Raw genomic sequence first — 18,326 nt, forward strand, 5'->3', positions numbered from 1 at the left:
CAACTTAGAACTGACGTATACAAATATCTAAAAGATTCATATATAAATGAATCTCTTTCACACAATTTATGGTGTTCTGGACACAGGCATATGCGAGGAGTGGGAGGCAGCCCCAGCCTCCAACTGGTTCATGTACTCCAACTGGATTCCAAATGAAATGAATTCATGTATTTAATGCATGGCTTTCATATCACAACTTGAAGATACCGTCTTAAGAATCAGTTTTAATAGAGTTGTTACTTTGGAGGTCTTCTACTCCAACCCTCTGCCCAAGCAGAAGACTCTATGCCCGTGATGGCAAACCTATGCCACTCATGCCAGAGGTGGCATGCCGAACCCACGCTGTGGGGCACGCATGCCACCAGCTGGTCTTCGTGGGCACTGGAGTGCTGGAAAATGGCCTGAAAATGGCCAAAAAAACCCAGGCCATTTTGGACTGTTTTTCAGGCCATTTCCAGGCCCTTTTCAAGCCATTTTTGACCCTTTTCAAGCCATTTTCTGGGTTGATTTTGGCCTGAAAAATGGCCAAACAAACAGCCTTAAAATGCCCCCACAAAACGGACTGAAAATGGCTGAAAAGTGGCCCTATGCGATTTCAGATAAAAGATTGCCCAATTTCTTCTTGAGGAACTCCAGTGATGGAGCAGTAACAACTTTTGAAGGAAGCCGATTAATTACCTCCACTGATTAATCGTTCTCACTGTTAGGAGATTTCTCCTTAGTTCTAGGTTTAATTTAGGGTGTTAGGAAATCCACAGATCTCAAACCGTTTCTGAAGATTGCGAAATGGGAAAGGGGTACGTGAATATGCATTAGCAAGCAGTGTCAGCGGATTTAGGGGTTTAAAAAATATTTTGATGTGAGAAATATAAAGCATAATTCTATTCTTGATGCTTCAAAGCTTTTTAAAAGAGCTTGAGTATTTCCGGGGGATGCTACAAACTGGCTTTATGGAAATGTGGCAGTCATGTCTTGTGGGCACAGCTACGCATAAAGAGAAAGTATGAAACATTTTTACATTAATGAAGAAAAAGTGAAACTTAATTCCCCCCTTGCTGTACGGCTGAATTTTCTAAAAAGGCTTTGGTATAAGGAGGCCTGAAATCCTTATGGAAGTTTGGTTTCAGCTTATGTAGGTCTCAGAAGTGGAGCATGGGAAAGTAGGCACTAGAATCATCTATCTATCTATCTATCTATCTATCTATCTATCTATCTATCTATCTATCTATCTATCTATCATCTATCTATCTATCATCTATCTAGCTATCTAGCTATCTAGCTATCATCTTTCTCATCTCTGTCTCTCTCATTTTCCTCTCATATCTCTTTCTATCTATCTATCTATCATCTATCTATCTACCTATCTATCTATCTATCTATCTATCTATCTATCTATCTATCATCTATCTATCATCTATCTATCTATCTATCTATCTATCTATCTATCTATCTATCTATCTATCTATCTATCATCTATCATCTATCTAGCTATCTAGCTATCATCTTTCTCATCTCTGTCTCTCTCATTTTCCTCTCATATCTCTTTCTATCTATCTATCATCTATCTATCTATCTATCTATCTATCTATCTATCTATCTATCTATCTATCATCTATCTATCTATCTATCTATCTATCTATCATCTATCTATCTATCTATCTATCTATCTATCTATCTATCTATCTATCTATCTATCTATCTACAGCGGGACATGGTGGCTCAGTGGCTACAACACTGAGCTTGCCGATCAGAAAGGTTGGCATTTCGGTGGTTCGAATCCCTAGTGAGCTCCTGTTTCTTGTCCCACCTTCTGCCAACCTAGCATTTCAAAAGCATGTAAAAAATGCAAGTAGAAAAATAGGGACCACCTTTGGTGGGAAGGTAACAGCGTTCTGTGCGCCTTCAGCATTGAGTCATGCTGGCCACATGACCACGGAGACGTCTTCGGACAGCGCTGGCTCTTTGGTTTTGAAACGGAGATGGGCACTGCCCCCTAGAGTCAGGAACGACTAGCAAATATGTGCAAGGGGAACTTTTACCTTTACCTACCTACCTACCTGCCTGCCTACCTACCTACCTACCTACCTACCTACCTATCATCTATCTATCTATCTATCTATCTATCTATCTATCTATCATGTCTCTCCCATATCTCTCCATCTCTCCATCCCCACATCCATCCATCTGCCCATCCTGTCTGCCTCTGTGTGTGTCTGTCTGTGTGTCTGTGTGTCTATCTATCTATCTATCTATCTATCTATCTATCTATCTATCTATCTATCTATCTATCTATCTATCTATCTATCATGTCTCTCCCATATCTCTCCATCTCTCCATCCCCACATCCATCCATCTGCCCATCCTGTCTGCCTCTGTGTGTGTGCCTGCCTGCCTGCCTGCCTGCCTGCCTGCCTGCCTGCCTGCCTGCCTGCCTGCCTGCCTGCCTGCCTGCCTGCCTGCCTGCCTGCCTGCCTGCCTGCCTGCCTGCCTGCCTGCCTGCCTATCTATCTATCTATCTATCTATCTATCTATCTATCTATCTATCTATCTATCTATCTATCTATCTATCTATCTATCTATCTATCTATCATCTATCTAATATTTTCTCCATTTCTCTCCCTTTCTGTCTCCCTCTCTCCATCCATTTACCATTTACCAATTTATTTATTTCAATGTTTATATAGCCACCCATATTATACAATGAACTCTGGGTGGCTCCCAACCAAATCTCTCTGGACAATACCCAAAGCAGAGTCGTCCCTGGTGTCTGGTGGGAATGCATCATTTTCAGGAGAATCCCACTAGGTGATAGATGGTGGTGATTACATCCCAGGAAATCCCCTGTCTCTGTTTCTTTCTAGATTTTCTTTAAAGTGGTGGAAGGCGTTCTTAAGCTACCTATTTGGATCAGCATGACCCAGGTAAGGATAATATTTTCCCAGACCTTATCTGGTGTTCTCTTGGAGTCAAGGCCTCCGTCGCTTGCTTATCACTCCAGCTTAGTCATTTCTGCTTTCAGGCAGCGTCCCTTGCCGGAGAGCTGGTGTCCACCATTGACAGTGTGACATGGCACATCGCACACAACCTGGGAGGAAGCCCTTCAATCATCACAGTCCAAGGCAGTTCACCTGTGGCAGGTGAGATTTATTGGGTCTCTGTCCAGTTTTGGTCTCCGACACTGGTGATGAATAACTGAGCAAAGTCACTTCTGTGGCTTTTTGCTTGCTGACATGAATTTTTTTCCTTTCTGTTCTGACCTGGGCTTCCCCAGCAGCACGAAGCCATGTTGTCGTCCCGATAAACCCCTTTTATTGAATTGACAGTGAATTCCTCTCCAGCAAAGTCTTTCCTCTCCCACAGTCTTTCAAGAGAGTTCACAATTACCGACCTTTATCAGTCTTGGAGAGTGGCCAGGAAAGGAAGGAAGGAAGAAGGAAGGAAGAAGGAAGGAATGAAGGAAAGAAAGAAAGGAATGAAGGAAGGAAAGGAAAGGAAAGGAAGGAAAGGAAGGAAGGAAGAAGGAAGGGAGGAAAGGAAGGAAGAAGGAAGGAAGAAGGAAGGAAAGGAAGGAAGGAAGGAAAGGAAGAAGGAAGGGAGGAAAGGTAGGAAGGAGGAAGGAAAGGAAGGAATGAAGAAGGAAGGAATGAAGGAAAGAAAGAAAGGAATGAAGGAAGGAAAGGAAAGGAAGGAAAGGAGGGAAGGAAGGAAGAAGGAAGGGAGGAAAGGAAGGAAGGAAGAAGGAAGGAAAGGAACAAAAGGAAAGAAGGTAAGGAAGGAAGAAGGAGAAGGAGATTATAATGAGAGGGAGGTAGGGATCTGAGGAAAGTCCTGCCTCAGCACTTGGCCACCACAGGTGCCCCTGACACGAGTGAAGTCAAGCTGGCCATGCCCACCTGAGGTCAAATACAGCCCTGATGCAGCCCTCAATGAACTCAAGTTTGACACCCCTGATCTGCAGCATCAAACATCAGCCATGGTTCTTCCAGATCTTTTCCCCTTGTGCTGGAAGCAGATTAAAAGTTCATGCTCGGCAGCGTTGATCAAAACGTGAGCCTCTGAGCTCTCGCTGCTGGAATGAGTATCTCTGCCGGTTGGCACAAAACCTCAGAGAACCGGGAGGGGGGAAAAAAAGCCACATTTCTCTCTCTCTTCGGTTCCCTTTTGAAAAATGTTTTACCTGTTGCAAAAGGGCGAAGTTCTCTCTTCTTTGCTGCTTAAAGCTCTAGCATATCCCCCCCCCACTGGTTTGCTTCAAAAGACTGTGATTTCTCAAAATGTTAAAAGAACAGACCTTGGGGCTCAACAATAAGCAGGAACTGAACAGCCCCTTCGTTTAAGCGGGAGGAAAAGGGACTAACTGGTGGCTTTGCTCTCCCTTTCCTTTGGGGTTTTTTTTTTTTAATCCATGTTTGCATTATTCTACAGATTATTCCCTGGTTAAAATGCCTCCCCAGCTCCCAGACGTCCCCCAGTATCGCTTCCCATTACAAGGACAAAGTTATATTTCTATACCCGGAGAAGCATTCCAACATTCAGGTAAGGGAATAATTTACTAGGAGAAAAGAAAGGTTGAATCTGCTGCCCTTGGCTTTCTCCCGCCAGCCGAGGTTTTCCACCATATGGCTGGGGATTATGGGAATTAGCATCCAGCCCATCTGGTAGGCCAAAGGAGAGGCCAGGAGAAATCAGCCTTTTTTCCCCCTGAATTGTCCTTCTTCCGATCATTGGGTCAAATACACGTTTCCCTCAGTGGTGAGATTTAATTTTTTTTACTACAGGTTCTGTGGACGTGGCATGGTGGGCATGGTAGGGGAAGGATACTGTAAAATCCCTGTTCTCTCCCCACTCCAGGGGAAGGATACTGCAAAATCTCCATTCCCTCCCCACTTCAGGGGGAAGGATACTGCAAAATCCCCATTCCCTCCCCACTCCAGGGGAAGGTTACTGTAAAATCCTTGTTCTCTCCCCACTCCAAGGGAAGGATACTGTAAAATCTCCATTCCCTCCCCCCCTCCAGGGGAAGGATACTGCAAAATCTCCATTCCCTCCCCACTTCAGGGGAAGGTTACTGCAAAATCCCCGTTCTCTCCCCACTCCAAGGGAAGGATACTGTAACATCTCCATTCCCTCCCCCCCTCCAGGGGAAGGATACTGTAAAATTTCCATTCCCTCCCCACTCCAGGGGAAGGTTACTGCAAAATCCCCGTTCTCTCCCCACTCCAGGGGAAGGATACTGTAAAATCTCCATTCCCTCCACACTCCAGGAGAAGGATACTGCAAAATCTCCATTCCCTCCTGATCATCTGGGACTCAGGAGGCAGAGAATAGATGGGGGCGGGGCGTGTCAGAGGTGGTATTTATTGGTTCTCCAAACTACTCAAAATTTCCAATACCGCTTCTCCAGAACTGGTCAGAACCTGCTGAATACCACCTCTGGTTTCCCTGTTTGGATTGCTGAGAAGTCTGTTAATGGAGAAGAAATGGGAAACTGAGTTGTTCCCTGCGTTGCAAAAATCGGCATGGCCACTGGAAGGCGGCAAAGACTTAGCTTTTCCCCCATACTGCTTTGCCATCTAGTGGCCATCATGATTTGTGCAGCTCCAATCTAGATCTCCCAACAGCGGAATGAATTATTGAGCATTTTAGCTTCTTTCGATTGTTCCAACTGGTTGACAAATTCACAGCAATCCTTCCTATTTTTTTCAACCTCTTTTCCACAAAGGAGGCTCTCCTCAGAGTCAAACTTTGGTATGATTTATTTATTGATCTTATTAAATTTATATATATCATCAGACTATTCAAGGGACCCCAGGTGGCTTACAAACAGGTAGAGCAGAAGTGATGAAGGATGAACAAGGATAAAGCTATTGGCACCCAAAGGGACTTTAAATTGTGGATTTTGTCTCTTGCATCACTGCAATCCTGACAGCGACAATTTTTTTTGCCTTCTTTTACAGCATGGATTACAATTGTGGGTCTCTTCTACCGTTCCATGCATCAGTATTTCCATAGCATCAAACCATTGGACACGAAGTAAGTTCCTTTAAAAGCACAAACACGCATGTAGCTTTCCTGAATACGAGAGTGGATGGGTTTGCTTGGCTTCACGCAGTGTTTCTCAGCTTCAACAATTTTAAAATGTGTGAACTCCTAGAATTTCCTGCCAGATGGACGGATGTATGGAGGAAGGAAGGGAGGGAAGGAAGGAGGGAAAGGAGGGAGGGAAGGAGGGAAAGGAAAGAGTGAAAGAAGAGAAGGGAAGGGGAGGAGAGGAAGGGACAAAGGCAGGAAGGGAGGGAGGAAAAGGGAAAGGAATGGAGGGAAAGGAAAGGGTGAAAGAAGAGAAGGGGAGGAGAGGAGAGAAGAGGAAGGGACAAAGGGAGGGAGGAAGGAAAAGAGAGAAAGGAAAGGGTGAAAGGAGAGAAGGGGAGGAGAGGAAGGGACAAAGGGAGTATGGGAGGAAAGGAAGGAGGAAAAAGAGGGAAAGGAAAGGGTGAAAGAAGACAAGGGGAGGAGAGGAAGGGACAAAGGGAGTAAGGGAGGAAAAGAGGGAAAGGAAAAAGTGAAAGAAGAGGAGAGAGAAAGTACAAAGGGAGGAACGGAGGAACAGAGGGAGGAAAAGAGGGAAAGGAAAGAGTGAAAGAAGAGAAGGAGAGGAGAGGAAGGGACAAAGGAAGGGAGGAAAGGAGGGAGGAAAAGATGGAAAAGAAAGGGTGAAAGAAGAGAAAGGGAGGAGAGGAGAGGAAGGGACAAAGGGAGGGAGGGAGAAATTAGATTAAGCCATATTCCCAAGCTGATTATCATCTGGACTGACAGCACGGCACTCAAACGAAAAGAAATCTAAGATTGTCATTGGAAATGCTCCGTCACCAACCTCAGCCGGTTCTCCACTTCCCTTTTAAAGGCTTTATCTGGTTGAACTTTAAATCAAGGGATGGGCTCAGGCTAATTTAACTCCGAGATAGACTCTCCTCCCTGTTTCGCTTTCCCCCCAGAAGCTCAGGTCTAATTTACACCTCGCCAAAAGCTGATAATGGCCTTAGAATCTGTTTGCTTTTTGCAAACTGACCATGCATTTATGGAATAATTATGGAAAGGTTGAGCAATATATCACTCAAATTCTTCCCTGACCTGGGAAATTTCCAAGCCTATTCAATAAGGTATCTTCCACCCACATTAATTGTCAAAACCGATTTATTTATGGAAGCAATCGCTATTGAATGAAACACACGTAGGGAGTGGTGAATTTTTCCCTGCACTGCTGTGGCTTCACCTACAAGTTCTAGAGAAGTTTCTTTAAAGAGGGTAGACCTGTTCTGCGTGTTGAATAGGCCAAAGGTAACTTGGGTTGTCTGTGGAGATTCTCAGTCACCCAGGTCCTGGTTGACCCAAAGGACCTTTTCCAAAAGGCAACCGGATTTTCTTTGTTTGTCCCTTGAAGACATTTCGCTTCTCATGCAGGCAGCTTCTTCAGTTCTGGAGAACTGAAGTACCGAAGAACGGAACTGAAGAAGCTTCTTTGGATGAGAATTGAAAAGTCTTCAAGGAAATAAACAAAGAATATAGAATATAGAATGTTCTATAGAATCAAGATCACCTGAAGTGTTAATACCACTTTATAAGGCCTTGGTAAGGCCACACTTGGAATACTGCATTCGGTTTTGGTCGCCACGATGTAGAAAAGATGTGGAGACTCTGGAAAGAGTGCAGAGAAGAGCAACCAAGAGGATTAGGGGACTGGAGACTAAAACATATGAAGAATGGTTGCAGGAACTGGGTATGTCTAGTTTAATGAAAAGAAGGACTAGGGGAGACATGATAGCAGTCTTCCAATACCTCAGGGGCTTCCACAAAGAAGAGGGAGTGAAGCTATTCTTCAAAACACCTGAAGGCAGGACAAGAAGCAATGGATGGAAACTAATCAAAGAGAGAAACAATTTAGAACTAAGGAAAAATTTCCTGACAGTGAAAACAATTAATCAGTGCAACAAATTGCCTCCAGAAGTTGTGAATGCTCCAACACTGGAAGTTTTTAAGAAGATGTTGGATAACCATTTGTCTGAAACGGTATAAGGTTTCCTGCCTAGGCAGGGGATTGAACTAGAAGACCTCCAAGGTCCCTTCCAACTCTGTTATTCTATTCTTATATAGAATATAAACAGAATTGGAAGGGACCTTGGAGGTCTTCTAGTCCAACCCACTGCTCAGGCAGGAAAGCCTACACTACTTCAGATAAATGGTTATCCAGTTGCTTTTTGAAAAAGCACCTTTGTAACTTGGAATATGTGTCTTTCGCAACTTGGACTACATTTCAGAGGTCTGGACTTCTTATCTCAGAATTCTTTTGCCAGTATCGCCTTTCCTGAGAATTATTTGTTTTAAATGCAGTTTTTATTATGGTTGCTTCTTTTTTTTACGAGAAAGGAAAATTAAAAACTAATGCATATTAATATAAAGGGAGAATAGGAAAAGGAAACGGGGAGTAAAGAGAAAGCTAAAAGTGCCAGAAAGGAAAAGTAAAGAGAAAAACAAAAAATATAAGAAGTCACTTCCCAATCTTCTTTTTATAAGTTACTAGCTGATAACCTGGCATTACCCGGGTATTTATTTATAGGGGGAAAAAGTCTGGACCAAACGTAATTTCTAATGTTGAGTTTTCCCCCTTACTAGAGGGAGCCCCCTTGTGGAGTACTGTGAAGCTGTTACCATGGCAACTCCACTGCACTGTACAGTAGAATCCATTTTACGGCAGTACAGTAGAATCCGTTTGAAGGCACAACAGGCTATATCGTAACAGAACACACACACCCCGAGGGGTGTTAGGGGTGTCTTACCCCCCACAGTATTTTTCTCCAGACAGTAAGTTTGGTTGAAATTGCTCGAGGTATTCCATAGTTATGCTGGAACTTACACACACAGCCATTATTATATAATTATGAGTATTGCAAGTATATTATGCTATATGCTATAGTATACAATGGAAACCCTGATGGTTTTACTTAGCATGGGTAATGAAACATCTGCAGGAAAACAAGGAAGCTCAGAGTGTGTTCTTCTTTCCCACTTTTAAATGGAAACATCTGGCTTCCTTCAAAAATCCTGAAACTGGTAAACTTTAATTGCACCCACAATCCACTTCTCCATAGGGAAATCTATTTTTTTTTTGTGCGCGGCAAAACCCAGAAACGAACGCCTGCATTATATAAAAAAAGGCTTAGCAACAACTCTTCCCTGTTAACAATCATTTAAGTCTCCCCTTAGATTCCCTTAATCAAATAGCAGTGTTGCTTCTGATGTATTTGGCAAACGCCAGCTGTTAAATTCAGTTCTTTGGAGAGAAAAAAACCCGCCCTCATAATTCCAAAACATAAAAATAAAAATGTTTGGCTTTATACCATGCGTGAATACACACACACACACACACACACACACACACACAGCACACCCAACTATCTAAGGAATGCTAGCTAGTCACAAGAAGGGAAGAGAGCCAGGATGGCTCGTCAAAAAAAATATATATATGCATTAGAGCAATGCGTTAATTAAAACTAATCATGAAATCTCCGTTGAGTCATGTTTATGTAGCTGTCTTGGCAGAAAGTGGTTTGCTAAGCAGAGTTGAGCATGGTTGGCCTGTGGATGGGAAGTCATCTGTAGATGACTAAGATTAAGATAGGGCAGGATGTTGAAACCCATCTCTGCGAGGACCATTTCCATGAGATCACCAAGAAAACTTTGTGGATAGTTCTTGAAGCCATCAAGAATCAAGTGCCATTTCATCGTGGTAGTACCATTCTCTTCTGCACTCGTGCGACTACATTTGGAAGACTGTGTCCAGTTCTGGTCACTGGGATAAGAAAAGATGTGGAGACTCTAGAAAGAGCAGAGAAGAGCAGAGAAGAAAAGAGAGAAGAGCAACAAAGACGATTAGGGGACTAGAGCTAAACCGTACGATGACTAGGTGTTGTTGTTGTTGTTAGTTGCAAAGTTGTGTTTGACCCATTGCAACCCCATGGGCAATGTTCCTTCAGGCCTTCCTGTCCTCTACCATCCCCTGGAGTCCGTTTAAGCTCACGCCTTCTGCTTCGGTGACTCCATCCAGCCACCTCCTTCTCTGCGTCCCCTTCTTCTTCTTTTGCCCTCCATCGTTCCCAGCATTAGGCTCTTCTCCAGGGAGTCCTTCCTTCTCATTAGGTGGCCAAAGCATTTGAGTTTCTTCTTCATGATCTGGCCTTCTAAAGAGCACTCAGGGTTGATCTCCTCTAGGACTGACCGGTTGGATGGCCTTGCAGTCCAAGGGACTCAATGCAGGAGTCTTCTCCAGCACCAGAGTTCAAAGGCCTCATTCTTTGGCGCTCAGCCTTTCTTAGGGTCCAACTTTCGCAGCCATCCATTGCAACTGGGAAAACCACAGCCTTGACTAGATGCACTTTTGTTGGCAGGGTGATGTCTCTGCTTTTTAGGATGCTGTCTAGATTTGCCATATGTCTAGCTCTGTGATTTGCATGTGCTGTCATACCTACATGTTTTGGAGATGTTCTCTTCCCTTCTCTTCCCTTCCCTGCCTTGCCCTGCCCCTCCCTCCCTTCCTCCTCCCTCCCTCTCATTTTCATCTCCCCTCTCCCTCCCTCCCATTCTCATCTCCCTCCCTCCCTCCCATTCTCATCTTCTTCCTTCCTTCCTTCCCTCCCATTGTTCTTCCTTCCTCCCTTCCTCCCATTCTCATCTTTTTCTTCCTTCTCTCCTCCTTCCCTCTCTCCCATTCTCATCTCCTTCCTTCCTTTCTTCTTTCCCATTGTCTTTCCTTCCTTCTTACTTCCCTCCCTCCCTCCCATTCTGTTCCTTCCTTCCTTCCTTCCTTCCTTCCTTCCTTCGTTCCCATTGTTCTTCCTTCCTCCCTTCCTCCCATTCTCATCTTTTTTCTTCCTTCCTTCTTTCCTCCCTCCCTCTCTCCCATTCTCATCTCCTTCCTTCCTTTCTTCTTTCCCATTGTCTTTCCTTCCTTCTTTCCTCCCTCCCTCCCATTCTCATCTCCTTGCTCTCTACTTCCCTCCCTCCCATTCGCATCCTTCCTTCCTTCCTTCCTTCCTTCCTTCCTTCCTTCCTTCCTTCCTTCCTTCTTTCCTCCCATTCTCATCTCCTCCCTCTCTACTTCCCCCTCCCATTCACATCTTCCCTTCCTTCCTTCTTTCCTCCCTCCCTCCCTCCCTCCCTCCCATTCTCATCTCCCATCTTCATTTCTTCCTTCCCATTGTCTTTCCTCCCTCCTTCCCCAAATAATGATGGGTGTCTGATGAAACAAAATAAGTAACAGGTCACTAATAAGTTGTTGCTTTAATTTCCCAGAATTCCTGAAGCTGCTGCCTGCAAGGAGTGTACGATTTTTGCTACCAGCTATCTTATCTCCTTGACAATGGAGCCACCCCCAACTCTGTCTCACAATCTGTCAAGCTCTCCCCTCATCACCATCCATATGAAGCATCAACTGGTAAGTGATGATTAATCTTTCAGTATTCCACCCTCCTGTCAGTGACAAAAAAACTGCAGGGGGTCACTCTATGTTTCCATGAAGTGTGATTCTCCAACCGACAAAAAAATACAATAAAATAAAACTCAGGAGCTTATTCTACAAACCGTCGTTTGCAAATTCCTTAATTCTCACAGGTTTCACAGGTAAGCTGTGAAAAAGTCAAGGAACCCTCTACCCTCATATATGTAGCTGTTAGTTGCAAAGGGAAAAGAACTGAGTTGGTGAAATTCTTGAAACCCTACCTTAATCAATCTTGCTAAATACCGTATTTTTCAGACAATAAGACGCACCGGAGTATAAGATGCACCAAGATTTGGAAGAGTTAAATAAGAAAACAATTTTTTTGCCCTCCCCGGCCCCCAGGAGCACTCTGCAGACCCCATTTTTGTGAAAAACAAATCTGTTTTGGTGAAAACAGGAAGCATGAGGCAGCGTTTTCGGAGGCCAAAAATGGCTGTATTCGGTGTATAAGATGCACCAATATTTCCATCCTCTTAGCGGGGCAAAAAAGGGCGTCTTATACTCTGAAAAGTACGGTATGTAGACCATGAGAATCATTTTTTGAAAAATCAGTTTTAGGCAGCGATCAAGTGCTTGACAACTATAGAAATATCAAAGATGAAATTGGACTTAAGCGTTAAATGTTTCAATACATGTTTAATTTAATGCAGCATAAGGAGAGTTGGGTATGTTTTTTTTTTTTTTAAAAGAGCTTGGATTGTATTTCTGTAGAAGCCAATTTCCAAAACCTATCAAAGTCAATTTAGGATGTTTGAATGAAGTCAAACAGTGCCCATTTTTCTCTGATCAAAATTTAATTGTTCTCCCTTTTGGTTTTTGAATATTTGTCTGAAAAAGAATGTGGGCTTCTGGAAATATTCAATTAAAATACAGAGAGAGGGAGGGAGAGGGACATAGAGAGAGAAAGAGAGAGAGAGAAAAAGAGAGACAAAGGCAGAGTGAAAGAGAGAGAAAGAGAGAGAGGGAGGGAGCAAGAGGGAAAGAGAAAGAAAGAAAAAGAAAAAAATGAACGAGAGAGAGAGAGAATAAAGAGAAGAGAAAAAGAGAGAGCAAAAAGGGAGAGGAAGAGAAAGTGAGAGACAGAGACAGAGAAAGAGGGAAAGAGAAAGAAAGAATAAATGAAAGAGAGAGCAAAAAGAGAAGAGAGAAAAAGGGAAGCAGACAGAAAGAAACAGATAGAGATAAAGAGGGAAAGAGAAAGAAAAAAAGAAAAAACGAAAGAGAGAGAGAGAGAGCAAAAAGGGAAGAGAAAAAAGAGAGAAAAAAGAAGGGAGACAAAAGGAGACAAAGACAGAGAAAGAAAGAGAGACAGATATAGAAAAAAGGGAAAGAAAAAGAAAAAATGAAAGAAAAAGAGAGCAAAAAGAGAAAACGAGAGAGAGAGATAGAGAAAAGAGAAGAGAGAGAGAGGGAGAGAGAACAGGAGTGAGATAAAGAGAAAGAAAAAGGGAGAAAGAGAGAGATTTATTGATAAAAATAGTGCTCTAAGTAACACAGTTGTTAACTTACAAATCCTCTGATCTTGGCAAGAGGCTGTGTTAGTAGAAACAAGGCCTCCAGTATCATCTCTGCTTTGTTATGGGAGGAGAAGTTGTTGGCATCTGGTTCAATAGACATATTTTCTGTCATCTGCAATATAATAGGATTACTAATTGATTTGCTGCAGATGCTGACTCTCAGATGGGAGGGGGGTAAATTAAGAACACAGATATTGATTTTAATTTTTTGTGGTTGTTCTCCCTTCCTTGCCTTGTGATTGCATGGGAGGCTTTTTTTTTTAAATGAATGGCATCTCAGCATGCCTTTTTAACCAGCTCAAAGGGCATAACATCTGCACAACTCCGTTGCCGAGTTCTTGTCTTGGATAAGTCAACTGGTCAGCCTGTTTGATGCTTGCTTGCTATCAGGCGTCAGTCCTAGTTTTGACACCATATAGAATGGAATGGAATGGAATAGACTAGACTAGACTAGACTAGATGAGAAGAGAAGAGAAGAAAACAGAACATGGAATAGAATAGAATGGAATGGAGTGGAGTGGAATGGAATAGAATAGAATAGAATAGAATAGAATAGAATAGAATATAGAATGAATAAGTAAACAGAACAGAACAGAATAGAATTCTTTATTGGCCAAGTGTGATTGGACACACAAGGAATTTGTCTTTGGTGCATATGCTCTCAGTGTACATAAAGAAAAATAGAATACATTCATCAAGAATCATATGATGCAACACTTAGGGATAGTCATACGTTACTAATAAACAATCAAATTATACTAGGAAACAAATAAAGGAAGGAAGAGAAGAATAATAGTAATGCAGTCTTAGTAAATAATTTGACAGTATTGAGGGAATTAGTTGTTTAGCAGAGTGATGGCGTTCGGGGAAAAACTGTCCTTGTGTCTAGTTGTCCTGGTGTGCAGTGCCCTATAATGTCATTTTGGGGGTAGGAGATGAAACAATTTATGTCCAGGATGCGAGGGGTCTGTAGATATTTTCACAGCCCTCTTTTTGACTTGTGCAGTGTGCAGGTCCCCAAACCAGACAGTTATGGAGATGTAGAGGACAGACTCAATCATTCCTCTGTAGAACAGAATCAGCAGCTCTTAGGGCAGTTTGAGCTTTCTGAGTTGGCGCAGAAAGAACATTCTTTGTTGTGCATTTTTGATGACATTTTGATGATATGGGTTGGGGATTGGACATTCAGCTGGGTCCTGGCCGGGGGGGGGGGAGGGATTTGGGAATGCTTTCAATATGTAACTTTCGCACCTTTTGCTTCAGATCTTGTTTTCCTTTTGTTGCTCGGTGCCTTGGTGTGGCAGTGGTTAGAGAGCAGTACTGCAGACTACTTCTGTGACTGCCGGCTGCCTGCAATTTGGCAGTTCAAATCTCACCAGGTTCAAGGTTGACTCTGTCACTGCGTTAATTGGTTTGCCAACTTGTGCTTATATTCTGAGTTATACAGTAGACTGAATTGTTTCTTATCTGACAATGATTGATGTGCATGTCTCATAATACGTCACCCATTCTTTACCTTTCCTTCTGATCTTCCGTTCACCTGCCAAGAGGGTGGGCGACCTAACTCTGCAAAAATGTAGTTAATTGAATTAGCAAGATTTGTATTCTATTTTATTTTATATTAAAGTTTTTTTATTAGAATATGTTTTCGGGTTTTATTTTCTGCTTATTCGGAAATATACTGCTTGGAAAGCCAACGATCCACACCTCATTAGTTCAGGGTGGAACGTCCCCTGACAGACTCATCCTCTCATCCTCTTGGAAAACGGAGGACCACAAACGGAGGACCGTGGTCAGATTTATCAACAGGAAAAAGGGATTCTCTTACAGATATCTCAGCTATTTGATGCTTCTGCACTTTCTCTCTCGGTTGGTGGGGGGGATTTCTGAATTCCCATGGTGAAAATATTTGATAAACAAGGGAGGCGGCCAGTTATTTTTCTGATAATGGAGGAATGTACTGATGTTCTGAGCTAGAATGAGCTATCTGGGCGAACTGGCAGAATATTACCTCTGCTTCCAACTCTGTTAATTTATATCTGTATTCCTTCCTTCCTTCCTTCCTTCCTTCCTTCCTTCCTTCCTTCCTTCCTTCCTTCCTTCCTTCCTTCCTTCCTTCCTTCCTTCCTTCCTTTTTTAACAATTTATTTATACATTTTCTCTTTACAAAATTTACTCTTTACAAGCATGCTTTGTGAATAGTGTATTGCCTGAATCAGTTTGCTTACATAATAGTCCTTTTCCAGTTACTAATTTCTACCTCTATTATCCAACCATGGTAAAACAAGTCCCATGTTTGAAAATATTCTTTTTTTTCATCTTTAATGTCAATCTGTCCATATCTGCGCAGTCTATAATTTTTTAAATTACATCTTCTTCATTTTCGCACTGCTGTCCAAATACGATTCTTGCTGCTGTCAAAACATGTAACATTAAATATATATTCTATTTATCATACTTCTCTGTTACTGTTTCTGGCTTATAATCTATATTCTTCCTTCCTTCCTTCCTTCCTTCCTTCCTTCCTTCCTCCCTCCCTCCCTCCTTCTTTCCTTCCTTCCTTCCTTCCTTCCTTCCTTCCTTCCTTCCTTCCTTCCTTCCTTCCCTCCCTCCCTCCCACCCTCCCTCCCTCCCTCCCTCCCTCCTTCCTTGTACAGTGATTATAATGCAGTATTGCAGGCTAATTCTGCCCACTGCCAGCAGTTCAATTCTGACTGGCTCAAGGTTGACTCAGCCTTCCATCCTTCCGAGGTCAGTAAAATGAGGAGCCAGATTGTTGGGGGCAAAAGGCTGACTCTGTAAACCCCTTAGAGAGGGCTGTAAAAGCATTGTGAACCCTTCCTTCCTTCCTTCCTTCCTTCCTTCCTTCCTTCCTTCCTTCCTTCCTTCCTTCCTTCCTTCCTTCCTTCCTTTCTCCCTCTTGATTAAAGATCACTTCAGCAGCCTAGATAGACTTCTTCCTGGCAGGTCTAGAAGGGAAGGAGGTTTTGGGTTGGCACAGGCTGGGTGCTATGAATTCCTTGAGAATCTGTGCCTCTGGGGCAAAGCACAGCTTCCGAGTCCTGCTTCTGGATGTCACTCCTCATTAGCCTAACACCACTCTTGATTTGTTGACCCTCCGAAAACATAGACATAATCGTCTAGATGGATTCCAAACCCTCGTCCTTTGTCTGACCCCATTCCTGCCTCATCTAAGTATAGGTTGTTTCTGCTGAACTGGCAGTCTGGCCCCGTCATCTTCTTTCTAATTCCACGTTATGCCTTTTTTTTTTTAGAAGTAGCACTTCAGTTTGTGACTGGGAAACTTTCTGCTCGGTTCCTGTTTAATATAAAGAAGGACTAGGGGAGGCATGATAGCAGTCTTCCAATATCTCAGGGGTTGCCACAAAGAAGAGGGAGTCAAGCTATTGTCCAAAGCACCTGAGGGCAGGACAAGAAGCAACGGGTGGAAACTAATCAAGGAGAGAAGCAACCTGGAACTAAGGAGAAACTTTCTAACAGTGAGAACAATTAATCAGCGGAACGACTTGCCTCCAGAAGTTGTGAATGCTCCATCACTGGAGGCTTTTAGAAGATAGTTGACAGCCATTTGTCTAAAATGTTACAGTGCCTTGATGGCGAACCGATGGCATGCATGCTGGAAGTGGCACGCAGAGCCCTCTCTCCAGGCACGTGAGCTATTGCCTGTTGCTCATCTGGGTTCTGGCACACCAGCCAGCTCGTCTTCACATGTGCGGGAGTGCCGGGAACCAGAAGAGCAGCTGCCCGGTACGCATGCACAGGAAGATGATTTTCCCGTTTCCAGTGCACACATGCGCTCTGGCTACCCGTGAAGCTGTTACAATGGCAACTCCACAGCGCTGTACAGTATAATCCATTTTACGGCAGTATGGTAGAAGCCATTTTGAGGCACAACAGGCTGTATCTTAACAGAACACCCCCCCCCCCAGGAGTTTAAGAGTGTCTTACCCCCCACATTATTTGTTTCCAGAGATTAAGTCATCTGTGTACCAAGTTTGGTTGAAATTGCTCAAGGCGTTCCAGAGTTATGCTGGAATACACACACACATACACCCATTTATTTATAGATAGATAGATTGATAGCAGTGGTGGGTTACGACCGGCACGCCTCTGTATGGGCGTACCTGTTCCTGCTGGGAGCACCAGGTACCGTTATGGTACGGTGCTCCGGAGGGCCCACCCGTCCGTCCGTGTTCCTTACTGGTATTTGAGGTTTTGGGGGCTTCCGCGCACGGAGCGTACAGCACCTGTGCAGTGCTCCACCGAGCAGCTGGAACGTCACGGAGGCGTCACAGAACATCATGGGTGGTAAGTACGTATGTGTGTGCTGCATGCGTTCATGTGGTGGACGCCCGGCCCCGTTGCACCGTACCGATTGCACCGGGATCTGGAACCCACCATAGATAGATAGATAGATAGATAGATAGATAGATAGATAGACAGACAGACAGACAGACAGACAGACAGACAGACAGACAGACAGACAGACAGACAGACAGACAGACAGACAGACAGACAGACAGACAGACAGACAGACAGACAGACAGACAGACTGATTGGAGTAGGATTCATGATTTGTTCTGGAACTCAATACAGAGGACACTTGGACATACAATAAACAAATATGGCCAATTACTTTTTGGGATGCCGTATGCAACCTTTTCCCACCCCAAGGGCACCTCAACCTCTGTAATGGAGGCTTTGCACCCCACCCCACCCCAACTTACAGGCAGAGCCGGGAGAAAATCTGGATCTGTCTAGAAGGGCTTCATCACTCTACCCAAAGCAAACCAGCTTGTATCTCCTGGCTCATGGTGATGTATGAATGCCGTCTGAAGCACTCGCTACAAGGTCTTCTTTTGATGAACAAATAATAAATCCTGTCGATTTTCTCACGGAGGAAAATGGGGCCTTCTGTCTCCCCACCTGTAAGGAGACATTTGACAGGGGAAGAAAAAGAAGCCCATCAGGATGGACTTAAGTATAAGGAGTATTTACAGCGCTTATAAAAATAAATTTCTCCGCTGCCTGCAGCCACATGGAGCTGAGGGAGATGTTTCTATCACGCCAACATCGCCTCAATAATTAGGCCAAGGGTTTCCCAGTTCATTCTTCCTTCCTTCCTTCCTTCCTTTTTTCCTCTCTCTTTCTCTCCTTCCTTCCTATCTTTCTTTTCTTTTTTCTCTTTCTTCCTTCCTTTCTTTTTTCTCTTTCTCTCCTTCCTTCCTTCCTTCCTT

The 18,326-nt window shown here is 43.6% G+C and overlaps 1 protein-coding gene across 2 annotated transcripts in view; it reads left to right on the forward strand.

Moving 5' to 3' along the window:
* ADGRD1 (adhesion G protein-coupled receptor D1) overlaps positions 1–18,326 on the forward strand; it is a 158,862-nt gene that overhangs the window by 24,301 nt on the left and 116,235 nt on the right. For both annotated transcript variants that reach the window (XM_081966884.1, XM_081966885.1), the window contains 5 exons: positions 2,862–2,921; positions 3,020–3,137; positions 4,426–4,536; positions 5,958–6,033; positions 11,347–11,488. In XM_081966884.1, the coding sequence (XP_081823010.1) occupies positions 2,862–2,921; positions 3,020–3,137; positions 4,426–4,536; positions 5,958–6,033; positions 11,347–11,488 (507 nt within the window). The remainder of the gene's footprint in view (positions 1–2,861; positions 2,922–3,019; positions 3,138–4,425; positions 4,537–5,957; positions 6,034–11,346; positions 11,489–18,326) is intronic.

The sequence above is a fragment of the Natrix helvetica genome (assembly GCF_964273705.1).
Source record: "Natrix helvetica genome assembly, chromosome: 14".
In the NCBI taxonomy this organism is placed as follows: Eukaryota; Metazoa; Chordata; class Lepidosauria; order Squamata; family Natricidae; genus Natrix; species Natrix helvetica.